At 35.2% G+C, this 13741-nt stretch overlaps 1 protein-coding gene across 1 annotated transcript; it reads left to right on the plus strand.

Moving 5' to 3' along the window:
* Positions 1–2985: 2985 nt before the first annotated feature.
* On the plus strand, positions 2986–3333 carry LOC120219851 (60S ribosomal protein L35a-like). The gene has a single exon (XM_039216732.1). The coding sequence runs from the start codon at positions 2986–2988 to the stop codon at positions 3316–3318; it is 333 nt and encodes a 110-aa protein (XP_039072663.1). The 3' UTR covers positions 3319–3333.
* Positions 3334–13741: the final 10408 nt, after the last annotated feature.

The following is a 13741-nucleotide window of genomic DNA, read 5'->3' on the forward strand; positions in this document are numbered from 1 at the left end:
AAAATGTGGTCCAGTGTCATTTTTTTTAATTTACAAATAGCCGTCCAGTTTTCCAGCACCATTTATTGAAGAGACTATCTTTTCCTCATCGTATATGCTTGCCTCTTTCATTGTAGATTAAATGACAGTATAATCATGGGTTTATTTGTGGCATCTCTATTCTGTTCCATTGATCTATGTGTCTATTTTTGTGCCAGATATACTGTTTGATTACTACAGATTTGTAGTGTATTGTGAATTCTGATATTGTGATACTTCCAGCTTTGTTCTTTCTCCAGATTGCTTTGGCTATTTGAGGTCTTTTATGGTTCCATACAAATCTTAGAATTATTTGTACTAGTCGTGTGAAAAATGCTATTGAGGAGTGCCTGGGTGGCTCAGTCGGTTAAACATCCAATTCTTGATTTTGGCTCATGATCTCTCAGTTCATGAGATCGAGCCCTGCATTCAGCTCCATACTGACAGCACAGAGTTTGCTTCAGATTCTCTCTCCCTTTCTCCCTGCCCTTCCCCCTTTGTGCTTTCTCTCTCTCTCAAAATAAAATAAACACTTTTTAATATGGTTGTTTTGTTAGTAGGGATTTTATTCAATATGTAGTTTGCTTTGGGTTATATGGACATTACAACAATATGAATTCTTCCAGTCCATGAGCATGGAATATCTTTCCATTTTTTGAAGTCATCTTCAATTTCTTTCATCATTGTTTTATAGTTTTTCGGAGTATAGGTCTCTTACCTCTTTGTTTAAGTTTATTCCTAGGTGTTTTATTATTTTTGGTGCAATTGCAAATGGTGTTTTTTTTAAATTACTTTTTCTGTTATTTCATTATTAGTGCATAGAAACCCTACAGATTTCTGGATATTAATTTTGAATTCTGACACTTTACTATATTCACTTATTACTTCTAGTAATCTTTTGGTGGAGTCTAAGACTCTATGTATATAGTATCATGTCATCTGCAAATAATGACAGTTTATCTTCTTCTTTACCAATATGGATATGGTTTTTGGTTTGTTTTGTTTTGGTCTGATTGCTGTGGCTAGGACTTCCAGCACCATGATGAATAAAAGTGGTAAGAGTGGTGTTCCTTTTCTTGTTCCTTATCTTAGAGAGAAAGTTTTCAGTATTTCATCATTGAGTATGATGTTACTTGTAGATTTTTCACATTGGGCTTTTACGGAGTTGAAGCATGTTCCCTCTAACCCCACTTTGTTGACAGTTTTTTTTTTTTCTATCATGAATGAATATCGAATGTTTTCAAATGTTTTCTCTGCATCTATTGAAATGACCATATGATTTTTATCTTTTGTTTTGTAGATGTGATGTACAAAGTTGATTGATTTGCAAATATTAAACTTCATTGCATCCCTGGAATAAGTCCCATCTGATTACGGTGAATATTCTTTTTAATGTGTTGTTCTGTGTAGTTTGCTAATATTTTGTTGAAGATTTTTGCATCTATGTTCATTAGGGATATTTTCTGTAGTTTGTTCGTTTTTAATTCTGTTTTTGTCTGGTTTCAGTGTCAAGGTAATGCTGGCCTTGCAGAATGTATTTGGAAGGTTTGCTTCCTCTTTTTTTTCTTGGAATGGCTTGAGGAGAATAGATATAACTTTCCTTTAAATGTCCAGTACAATTCCTCTCTGAATCCATCGTATCCTGGATTTGTATTTTTGAGTATATATTTTTAAAAAAATTTTTATAGTTTATTTATTTTTGAGACAGAGATAGAGCATGAGCGGGGGAGAGGCAGAGAGAGAGGGAAACACAGAATCAGAAACAGGCTCCAGGCTCTGAGCTGCCAGCACAGAACCCGATGCAAGGCTCAAACCCACAAACCGCAAGATCGTGACCTAAGCCGAAGTTGGACGCTCAACTGACCGAGCCACCGAGGCTCCCCGGGTATATTTTTTGATTACTGATTCAATTTCATTACTTATAACCAGTTTGTTCTGATTTTCATTTCTTCCTGGTTCAGTTTTTGAAGATTGTATGTTCCTAGATATTTACCTATTTCTTCTTGGTTGTCCAGTTTATTGGCATATAATTTTTCATATTCTTCTCTTATAATCCTTCATATTTCTGTGGTTTCAGTCTTTATTTTTCTTGTTTTTATTTTATTTATTTGGGTTCCTTCTCTTTTTTTCTTATGACTCTGGCTAAGAGTTTGTTAATTTTGTTTCTTTTCAAAAGACCACTTTTGGTTTCATTGTATATTTCATTTATTTCTGCTCTAATCTTTATTATTTCCTTTATTCTACTCACTTTGGGTTTTTTTGTTATTCTTGTTCTTTTCCCTAGTTCCTTTAGGTTTAAGATTAAATTGTTTGTTTAAGTTTTTTCTTACTTCTTAAATTAGGCCTGTATCATTATATACATCCCTCATAGAACTTTCACTGGGCCCCAAAGGTTTTGAAACATTGTGTTTTCATTTTTATTTGTCACCATGTGTTTTTATTTCTTTTTTTTAATGTTTATTTATCTTAGAGAGAGAGAGAAAAACCCAGCAGGGGATGGGGAATGAGGGTGACAAAGGGTCAGAAGCAGGTCCTGCCCTGACGGCACCCCTGCTGCAAGATGATGACTTGAGCTGAAGTCCAATGCTCTACCAGCCAAGCCACCCTGGCACCCTTTTTATTTCTTTTCTGGTTGATTCACTGACCCATTAGTTGTTCAGTATCATGTTTTTTAGACTACATGTGTTTGTGTTTTTTCCAGTTCTTTTTTTCTTGTGATTTACTTCTACATCAAAATAAAAAAGATTTTGCAAAGCAAAAGAAACCAAAAAGACATCATACATAATGGGAGAAGATATATGCAAATGAAATATTCAATAAGTATTAATGTCCAAATATTAATAACTTATACAACTAAAAAAAAAACTCAAACAATCTTATTAAAAAGTAGGCAAAGAGGCCTTTCTCTTTCCGCCATCTTTGAACCCGTGGAGGCCTGCTGGGAACAGGACTCATGAAACGACAAATATGTCTGGAAGGTTGTGGTCCAAAGCCATTTTTGCTGGCTATAAACGGGGTCTCAGGAACCAGAGGGAGCACACAGCTCTTCTTAAAATTGAAGGTGTTTATGCCCGAGATGAAACTGAGTTATATCTAGGCAAGAGATGTGCTTATGTATACAAAGCAAAGAACAACACAGTGACTCCTGGTGGCAAAACGAATAAAACCAGAGTAATCTGGGGAAAAGTAACTCGTGCTCATGGAAACAGTGGCATGGTTCGTGCAAAATTCCGAAGCAACCTTCCTGCTAAAGCCATTGGCCACAGAATCCGTGTGATGCTGTACCCCTCAAGGATTTAAACTAACTGAAAAGTAAATAAATAAAGGTGTAGATTTGTTCTCTTGAAAAAAAAAAAAAAAAGTAGGCAAAGAACCTGAATAGGCATTTTTCCAAAGAAGACATACAGATGGCCAATAGACACATGAAAAGATGGTCAACATCACTAATCATCAGAAAACTCAAAATAAAAACCAGAGATAGAATGGCTGAAATAAAATGACAAGAAATAAATGTCGAGGAGGATGTGGGGAGAAAGGAACCCTTGTGCACTGTTGGTGGTAATGCAAAACACTGTGGAAAACAGTATGGAAGTTCCTCAAAAAATTAAAATAGAAATACCATATGATCCAATATGTCTGCTACTGGGAATTTTCCCAAAGAAAGTGAAAACACTAATTTAAAAAGATATATGTACCTTAATATTTATTGAAGTATTATTTACAATAACCTAGATAGAGAAGCAACTTTGGTGTTCATCAACAGACAAATAAACAGGGAAAATGTAACATATATATATATATATATATATGTATATATATATATATATATTCCACTCATAAGTGGAATCTAAAAAAGTAAAAATAAATGAATAAGCACACAAGAGCAGAATCTGCTCTATACATACAGAAAGCAAACTGATGGTAGCTGTAGAAAAAAGTGAGAGGGGTAAAGAGTTGGGCAAAATGAGTGAAGGGGAGTGGGAGATATAGGCTTCTAGTTATAGACTAAATAAGTCATGGGAATAAAGTCACAATGTAAGGAATACAGTCAATGATAGTGTGATAGGGGTTAACAGGACAGACAGTAGCTATACTTGTGGTGAACATAGCATAATGTACAAAATTTTTAAATCACTAAGTTGTATGCCTAAAACTAATGTAATATTGTGTGTCCACTATACAAAAAAAGATAATAATAAAAAATAGGGGTGCCTGGGCGGCTCAGCTGGTTGAGTGACCAACTTTGGCTCAGATCATGATCTCATGGTTGGTGGGTTTGAGCCCTCCGTCGGGCTCTGTGCTGACAGCTAGCTCCGAGCCTGAAGTCTGCTTCAGATTCTGTGTCTCCCTCTCTCTCTGCCCCTCCCATACTCATGCTGTCTCTCTCTCTCTCTCAAAAATAAATTTTAAAAAAAATTAAAATAATTTTAAAAATAAAAAAAGAACATATTCTAGCAGACCATAACTGAGAGAGTGAAAAGCAGTTGTAGGAAGGGAGTCATAGATTTGAATGGCCTTTTTAGTCCTTGGAATGGATGATGACATTAATATTTTTTTTAAGTTTACTTATTTAATTTGAGCAAGTGAGGAAAGGTACAGAGAGAGAGAGAGAGAGAGGGAAAGAAAGAGAAGCCCAAGCAGATTCCCTGCTGTTAGCACAGAACCCCATGCAGGGCTATTCTGTCTAAAAATACTATATTTCATTCCCTTAACTTAAATCATACAGATTGCTAAAAATTTTAAATACAAAACAATTTTTCAGAAATGAAGACATCACTCCAGTTTTCCTATATGGAGTCTAGTATGGAGTACTTAAGCGGGCATTATCCCTCCATTCTTTAATTATTTGATTGGTCTCCCATTGCTGGTTTTCTCTCACTCACCACTGGTTTTGAGATTTGAGTTCTTTCTCTTCCTCTGTATTGAATTTTGTATTCAATGTTGTCCAAGTTTTCTACTTTCCTTGGGTTTTATCTTCATCCTCTGCCTCATATCTTCCAGGTAGTTTTTATCATACTGATGAGCTGGTTTCATCTCTGTTGCTTTCAATGGCTACTTGGAATTTTTTTTCTCTATTTCATCTATGGGTGCCATTAGATTTCGGATTGGTGGAACTTCATTTATTCAATTAGATATCTTAGGTTTAAATTCTTAATTATGATTTAAAGAATGAAGATTCCTTTATTTGCTTCAAGTGTACTGGGGTCAGTACACAAACTAGTCAAGAGTTCCACAGAGTATACAGGACTCTTCTCTTCTTAATTTACCTAATACGCTGTCTCTGCTCTCTGGTAACAAAGTCGTTTCCAGAACCATACGAACTATTGTACTGTTTTTCCAAATTGAAGATTGCAATTATGCTACAAACTTGATGATAATAAGGAGAGTGTAAAATTTATGTCACTGGATAAAGATGGTTTTACTAAACAGTTGTTCAACCCTGCAGCTTATGTCACACTAAAGGGAAGAGAAATGTAGTCCTCTTCCACAGTTAGTTTTTAAAACCAGCGACTTTCCATCCACATTGTGAGCTGTCGAAGCCCAACTAAAGTCTAGCTTACTCATGGACCTTCCAAGATCTCAGTTAAATTGGTTAAACATAACCTAAGTGATTGGATAACACAATATAACAAATATGAAAGAAAGAAGAAAATACTTTCCCCCATTGCACTCAAAGAGAAGACTGCACAGAGGTTTCAGGCCATATTCTGCATTGAGACAATCTTACACTTTTAAAGATAGCAATGGAAAAGGTGTAGATATGCAAATCTACTGTAAAGTTTATGTTTTTCGCACAGCAGATATAAAATTGTTGAATGGCAGAGTCATAGCCTGCTACAGCCAGCAGGGATGTTTGGTAATGTTCTATGTGACATATGAAGTAACATGAAATCAATGACTTCTGGGTGGCTAGGAGGTTTTATAGGCTATATGCAGCCCCAGTTTATTCCTTACTGGCATAAAGGTGAAATTGACTATGAACTCATTAAAAAGTGATGCTTAAACAGAGAAGGGAACCAGTATAAAGGATTTAGCACACAGATTGAGAATGTTGACACAGAAAGAAAATGCAGTGGGGACTTTTTTTTTAGAATATCCCTGAAAAACAGCTGACTGGCTTATGTTCTAGAAGTGATTGTCCAGGTTTGCTTATTATCTTTTAAAAACAGGAGTAGCTAAACTTAGAGAAATGCAGAGAGATAAAAACATCTCTCAAATGTAATGAATGAAATTTTTGGGCTAATGAGGGCTACAGACATGACTCACAGAAAGATTTTTTAAAAGTTATAAGATGTTCAACATCTGATAATATTTGCATAGTGGGATATATACATGTATTTCTTCTTATTAATTTTATTTAATTTTGCTTTTATGAATTTTCCAGTTTTACAAATATAATATGAATTATTTTTGCAATAAAAGCTGTTTTTATTTCATAGATTTTTAAAAATTTATATTTGTTTCTTCTGAATTTTTTAAAAGGATAATCAGAAGATAATTGAGGATTGAGGGAATAAGGGACCAGCAAAGAAGTAGTTCATGAGCTTACACTTGTTTGCCTAGGTCATTGGTGATGAAAATTTGGGCAATAACATCAGAATTAAACTAAATATCATTGTTAGTTTTCTGGGTGCGTATTTGTAAAGTTGACTGGTTTGAATATAATGTATTCTTCAATGTGATTTAATTCAACTTCATCTAAAATATTCTGTAGGTTAAAAAAAAAATCAAATGGGGGCACCTGGGTGGCTCAGTTGGTTGAGCATCTGACTTCGGCTCAGGTCATGATCTCATGGCTCATGAGTTTGAGACCCGTGTCGGGTTCTGTGCTGATAGTTCAGAGCCTGGAGACTGTTTCAGATTCTGTGTCTCCCTCTCTCTCTGACCCTCCCTTGCTCATGCTGTCTCTCTCTCTCTCTCTCTCTCTCTCTCTCCCTCTCAGAAATAATTTAAAAAAATCAAGTGGACTCATATGTGGCTGCTGAGAAACTTAACAGAAAACCATGGGAAAAGGAAAGGGAGAAAATAATTACAAACAGAGAGGGAGACAGGCAAACCATAAGAGATTCTTAAATACAGAGAATGAACTAAGGGTTGATAGGGGATTGGGAGAAAGGAAAGTGGGTGATGGGCCTTGAGGAGGGCACTAATTGGGATGAGTATTGATTGTTGTATGTAAGACAATTTGACAATAAATTATATTTAAAACAAAACAAAACAAAACAAAAATCAGATGGAAGTTCTCTGTATGTGGTTATCCCTTGATATCTCAACAAGAATAGCTCTACATGACAGGTACAGTTTTGGGTATGGTTTCCTCGGAAGCTATTGCTATTATTTATTTATGCTTGTATGTACTGTAGTCTATTAAATGTGCAATAGCTACTATTACTATCATAGAAGAGTGTACATACCTTAATATAAAAATACCTTATTGTTTAAAAATGCTAACCCATCATCTGAGCTTTCAGTGAGTTGTAATCATTTTGTTGGTGGAGGGTTTTCTCTTGACATTGATGGGTGCTGACTGATCAGCGTGGAAGTTGCTGAAAGTTGGGGTGGCTCTGACAGTTTCTTAGAATAAGATAATAATGAAGTTTGCCACATCTATTGACCCTTTCTTTCATGAATGATTTCTCTGTCTCAGATGATTCTGTTTGAGAGCATTTTGCCCACAGTCCAATTTTTCAAAGCTGAAGTCAGTCCTGTCAAACCCTGCAACTGCTTTACCAAATTTATGTAGTATTCTACATTTTTTTATGTTTTTATTTATTACTGAGACAGAGAGAAACAGAGCATGAGTTGGGGAGGGGCAGAGAGACAGGGAGACACGAATCCGTAACGGGTTCCAGGTTCTGAGCTGTCAGCACAGAGCCCAACACTTAACTGACTGAGCCACCCAGGTGCCCTATGTAGTATTCTAAATTCGTTTTTCTTGTTTCAACAACCTTCAGATCATCTATATCGGGAATAGATTCCATCTCAAGAAACCACTTTCTTTGCCCATCCATAAGAAACGACCCTCATCCATTAAAGTTTTAGTATGATAGATATCATAGCAATTCAGTCATCTATTAAGGCTCCACTTCTAACTCTAGTTCTCTTGTGGTTTCGATCACATCTGCAGTTGTTTCCTCTAGTGAAGTCTTTAACCCCTAAAAGACAGAATTAGAATCAGCTTCTTTTTTAAAATATTTATTTATTAATTTTGAAGAAGATATATATATGTGTATATATATATATATATATATATATATAGAGAGAGAGAGAGAGAGAGAGAGAGAATGAATGGAGGAGGGAAAGAGAGAAGGGGAGAGAGAATCCCAAGCAGGCTCTGCACTGTCAGTGTAGAGCCCAATGTGGAGCTTGATCCCACGAGCCATGAGATCATGAACCTGAGACAAAATCAAGAGTCAGATGTTTAATTGACTGAGCCACCTAGGTGCCCCTCAACTTCTAAATACACGTTAATGTTGATACGGTGACCTCTTCCCATGCTCTGGATTAAGCTTTGTCTTAAGGGGATGTTATGGCTGGTTTGATCTTTGATTCAGACCACAAAGTCTTTCTCCATATCAACAATAAGTCTATTTGGTTTTTCATATCATTGATGTGTTCACTGAAGTAGCACTTTTAATTTCTCTTGGGAACTTATCATTAGCTTTCACAACTTGACTAAATGATATAAAAGGCCCAATTTTCTCCCTATATTGGCTTTCCACATGTCATCATCACTCAGCTTAATCATTCAAGCTCTTGGTTTAAAGTGAAAGACATGTGACTCCTCCTTTTACTTGAAACTTATAGGCCATTATAAATTTCCTAATTGACCTAATTTCAATATTTTTGTATCTCAGGGAATAGAGAAACCTGAGGAGAGGGAAGGAGATTGGGGAAATCACCAGTTAGTTGGTAGAGCAATCAGAACACATTTATTGATTAAGTTTACCATCTTACATAGACACAGTCTCTGGCATCCTCAATCTATTGTAGGAACATCAAACATCACTCATTGATCACAGACCACCACAATAAGTATAGTATTGATGAAAAAGTTTGAAATATTGTGAGAATTACCAAAAGGTGACTAAGAGACATAAAGTGAGCAACTATTGTTGAAAAAAATAGCACCATTAGACTTCTAGGCACATGATTGCTACATACCTTGAGTTTGTAAAAAACACAATATCTGCAAATCATAATAAAGTGAAGTATAATAAAGGTACACCTGTAAATTTCTATACATTATGTGGAGGGAACACTACAGGGGTAAGTGCCATTTGTGGACCAGATAGAAAGACCTGGGACTGAGACTCTTTCTTTTGTGATTCTATGGGTTTGCAATGAGCCTTAATTTGAAATTCATGAATATAAAGTTTCTTGTTATATCAAATGCATGTAGTGGATATTATACACAATATTAATAACAGTAGAAAAATCAGTTTAGTAGTAAATCAAACTAAGAATACATTCTGAAATATTATTAGACTTTGAAGTTTTCTATTTTATTTTTAGCTTTTTATATTGAAAGTTTGAAGCTAAATTATGTTAATATCTCAGAGGATATAAATATACTAAAAAAATCTTTGGAACAATCTCCAAGCAATATTAACTCTTGCAAGATATTTAGTCAGTTCTTATTGTGGTGCATGTGGTTTAAAAAATATGAAACATCTTTCAATACTTAAAAGAAATTGAGAATGTTGAAAAGATGGTTGAGGATGAGGTAGGAAACAGGTAGGAAAACTGAAACAAATCAACTCACTTGGAAACCAGAGATTGCACATAGCAGGCAATTTTGGCTGAGTAACTCATCCACATTATTGTCTTTTTGCTCCTTCTCAGTGGAGTTGTGATGTCCATGCTCCTTAGCATGCTTGGCTATGAGTTGAGTTTTAAAGGAGACTGTACACAAACTCAGTCATCAAGGTCCATTTTCCTTAGCAGTGTTAAATATAAGCAAAGTTATACAGGGCCTTTTAGCTAATGATGTAAAGAAAAATTGTTTGGGGGTGTATAGGAAGCATTCCTTTGCTTTGAGATATACAGGAAATATTGGTCTCTCTGTCTGGATGAGAGAAACAAAATTATTTGCAGGTGCTTTGTGATCATGAAGGGTGTGATGGATTGAACTGTGTCCTCCCCAAAAATGTGTGAAAGGCCTAACTCTCAGTAAATCTGACCCTGTTTGGATACAGAGTCTTTGTGGATATAATCAAGTCAAGATCAGCTCATACTTAATTGGATGAGCCCTGATCCAATATGACGAGGGACCTTATAAAAAGAGACAATGACACACAGGGAAAATGCCATGTGACTACAGTGGCCGAGATTGCAGTGATACAGCTGCAAGCCAAGGATGCCAGGGAAGAACAGCCACCACCAGAAGCTAGGAAGAGAGACAAAGGAAGGTTTCTACCCAGAGTCTCAGAGGGAGAATAGCCTTATTGATGCCCTGATGTTGGGTTTGTAGCCTCTGGAGTTGAAATATATTGTGTTGTTTTGAGCTACTCAGTTTGTGCTAATTTGGTACAGCAGTTCTAGGAAACTGATACAAGGAGTACAAACCTTAAGGACAAAGCTGACAGCTAGAATGTTAGAATGGGAAAAACAGAAGGATCTTGGGTTCATCTAAAATGACATCAAGTCATTCTACTAATCAACCCTAGAACCACTCTAAATTCTTTTTATGAGAGGTGATATAGCTTTTAATATTTATTTGGTTTTCTATTATCTATAGAGAGTAGACCTTTGGTATATAATGAACAAATGGTTATGATAATATACAAAATCAATGAACATACATGACTTTTTATAAAATATATGAAAATTCACAAAATATTAGATCCTTAGAAATATGTAAATGCATATAGTCCTCATTTTATCTGGTTCTGTTATGCATTCAGTTCAGTTACCACAGTTTAGTTAAATACAATCAGCCCCCCTCCCCACCGCCCCAAGTACATGGTTCAAATTTTAGTTACCATGCTATCTTAACCAAGAGTGATTGTATAAAGTACAACTTTGCTACAAATACTTAGGTTCACTGTGTAACTCACAGATGTGCATCATGACCAGAGACCGGTTACACTTTTTCAAAGTTGTTTGGTTATTGGTCACTGTACCGCTGTTATTTCCTACACAGTCAGGTATGTAGTTGTGTTGTCTTTTTGTCTCCCAGTAACCAATTCACACGCCAGTTTATAAGTAGGAAAAATTAAAAGATGAGATTGGTCACTAAAGATAAAACTGCATCCAAGAAACAAACTGGTAATACTGAAAGTGAAATCCAAATTGAATATAAAACGGAGATAGGGCAGAAGGCTCAAGTTGTGTCAGTGTGATGCCTCTGCCCTTGGAGAGATTTGCCACATGCGGCCTCCCTGAAGGAGACCTTATTGATGTAAATGATGGAAGTGATTGTGATGAGAAGAATGAATATGTCACAGAGGAAATGACACCGCAAAACAACACAAGCAAACAAACAAAACCTCTTGGAGGTATTTAACATCACTAAAAGCACAAAGGAAAAAAATGCCAGCAATGGATATCCATTAGAAAGGAAGATGACAGTTCACCAAGGGGTAGAAAAGGCTTTCACTCTGTAAGTTATATGATGAGAAGAAAAGACAAAGGTCCTGCTCAAACTACTTTTAATATGTTTGTACAAAGAAATAAAACACTTTAATTCTCGATGTGTCTAATGTTTTAAATCACAGTGTACTCAGTAAAAGTTAATTTGACTATTTGTTCATTGCATTATACATTTATAACATACCAGTAAAGAGTTTTTAATATTTTGACCATTATTTTAAAGATCACAGAACAATTTTAATTTCTCTATTTATTATTAAGATCACTTTGTACATCTTCAGGGTGCATGGATATTTTTACAGTCTATTACCATGTAAAATGAGGACTGTTTGTACTTACCCCAAAAAATTCCATTAGTTTCATTATGTTCTTTTGCTGTTTGGAATAATTTAGAACAAGTCTGTAAAAAGAAATCTCAAAGAAAGCTCGGGATATTTTTCTTGTACACAATAATTCTGCTCCGTGAAAGTGAAGAAACGGCACTAAAGGCTGGCCACAATAGCCTTGATGTTACCAACTGAACAGTCTTCAGATAATATAAATATAATATTTAGATTAATATTACATTAATCTAATATAATTAATATTATCTAATATAAGTAATATTAACATTAAATATTAATACTAAATATTAATATTTGGGTTAATATTATTAATATTCAGATAATATAAAAATAATTGGGCAGACCACACTGTGCTCCTGGTGAATCAAACCAGAGACAAGGATTTTCTTCAACCACAATAGTAACGTTCATATTCATCCAACATGACCTACAATTGCTTCTTTACCAGTGATAAACTCGTCCCCAGCTTTGATCATCCTCCATCCAAAAAGGTGATTATTAACTGCCAAATTATTTCTGTTTTCTGGCAGCATCCAATCCTGAGCTGGACCTCCCTTCTTTAAACTCTTCTTTGTAATCACTTGCTGCAAGCTCGAATTCTATCAGACTGTCCCCTGAACTACTTCTTACCAACATGCTCTATTCTTTCTCCGATGTGTAGTCAAATTCAATAAGCAGCAAATTCAATGAACTGTATTGTGATTTTGCTGTAGCTGTGATCCTCGTGGCCTTTGGCGGGCGGGCATGAACAAGACAAAGTTGCACTGAAGAAGAGAAGCCTTTGCAAACATAAAAACTCACATGACTCTGGCTCATTTTAGAACAATTGTATATTGTAGTGGTAGATGCTAAACAATAGCATGTTATTTCAATAGTGGTTTTCTCCTGTTGTGTGTGAAGAATGAATATAAATAGGTATTTGTGATGTAAGTAATAAAGCAAATGGAGTACTTTGTAAAAGATTATCTTACTTTGTAAATGGAAGTAATACTCAGATACTAAATATTTTAGTTAAATGAGTATTATTTCAGATGTTTTATAATTTGACCTTAAAAAAAACCAAAGAATAGAAATACCGTATATATTATTCTTATAAATGGGAACGTATATTTATTACATAAGGAAGAAAATGAAAGTGGTAGGTTACTTCCTGTTTCATTTTGTATCTAAAATGGTGCATTCCTAAATATTACCTCTATTTAATTTCTAATATTTATCATTTACAGTCTAGGTGTTACTACCTATATCAGTAGTATGTTTTCAATTAAAGCTTTCAGTCTTAAAAAATCAATTTTAGTGGCACCTGGGTGGCTCAGTTGGTTAAACGTCCAACTTCGGCTCAGGTCATGATCTCGCGGTTCGTGGGTTCGAGCCTCGTGTCGGGCTCTGTGCTGACAGCCAGCTCAGAGCCTGGAGCCTGCTTTCAGAGTCTGTGTCTCCCTCTTTCTCTGACCCTCCCCTGCTCATGCTGTCTCTCTGTGTCTCTTAGAAATAAATAAAACATTAAAAATTATTTTTAATTAATTTTAGGGATCACAATTTTGCCATGGATACATATTCTTAGTTCCAGAGACCTACACTTAAATGTGATGCAGATTTATTTTCTGAAGAAAATGGTGAAAATATTAGTTTAATACTTGATTTTAGAATGAATTTAACAATCATTAAACATTCCTCAGGCAGAAAGAATATTGTCTCAGGAAGAAGTCTTTTCAAAGAGCACAACAATTTTAAATTAATTTCGAGGAAAAAGTTCATAAACATCAAGTAAGGAAAATTCTAAA

This window comes from Hyaena hyaena, unplaced genomic scaffold (assembly GCF_003009895.1).
Source record: "Hyaena hyaena isolate Hyena2069 unplaced genomic scaffold, ASM300989v1 scaffold_654, whole genome shotgun sequence".
NCBI lineage: Eukaryota > Metazoa > Chordata > Mammalia > Carnivora > Hyaenidae > Hyaena > Hyaena hyaena.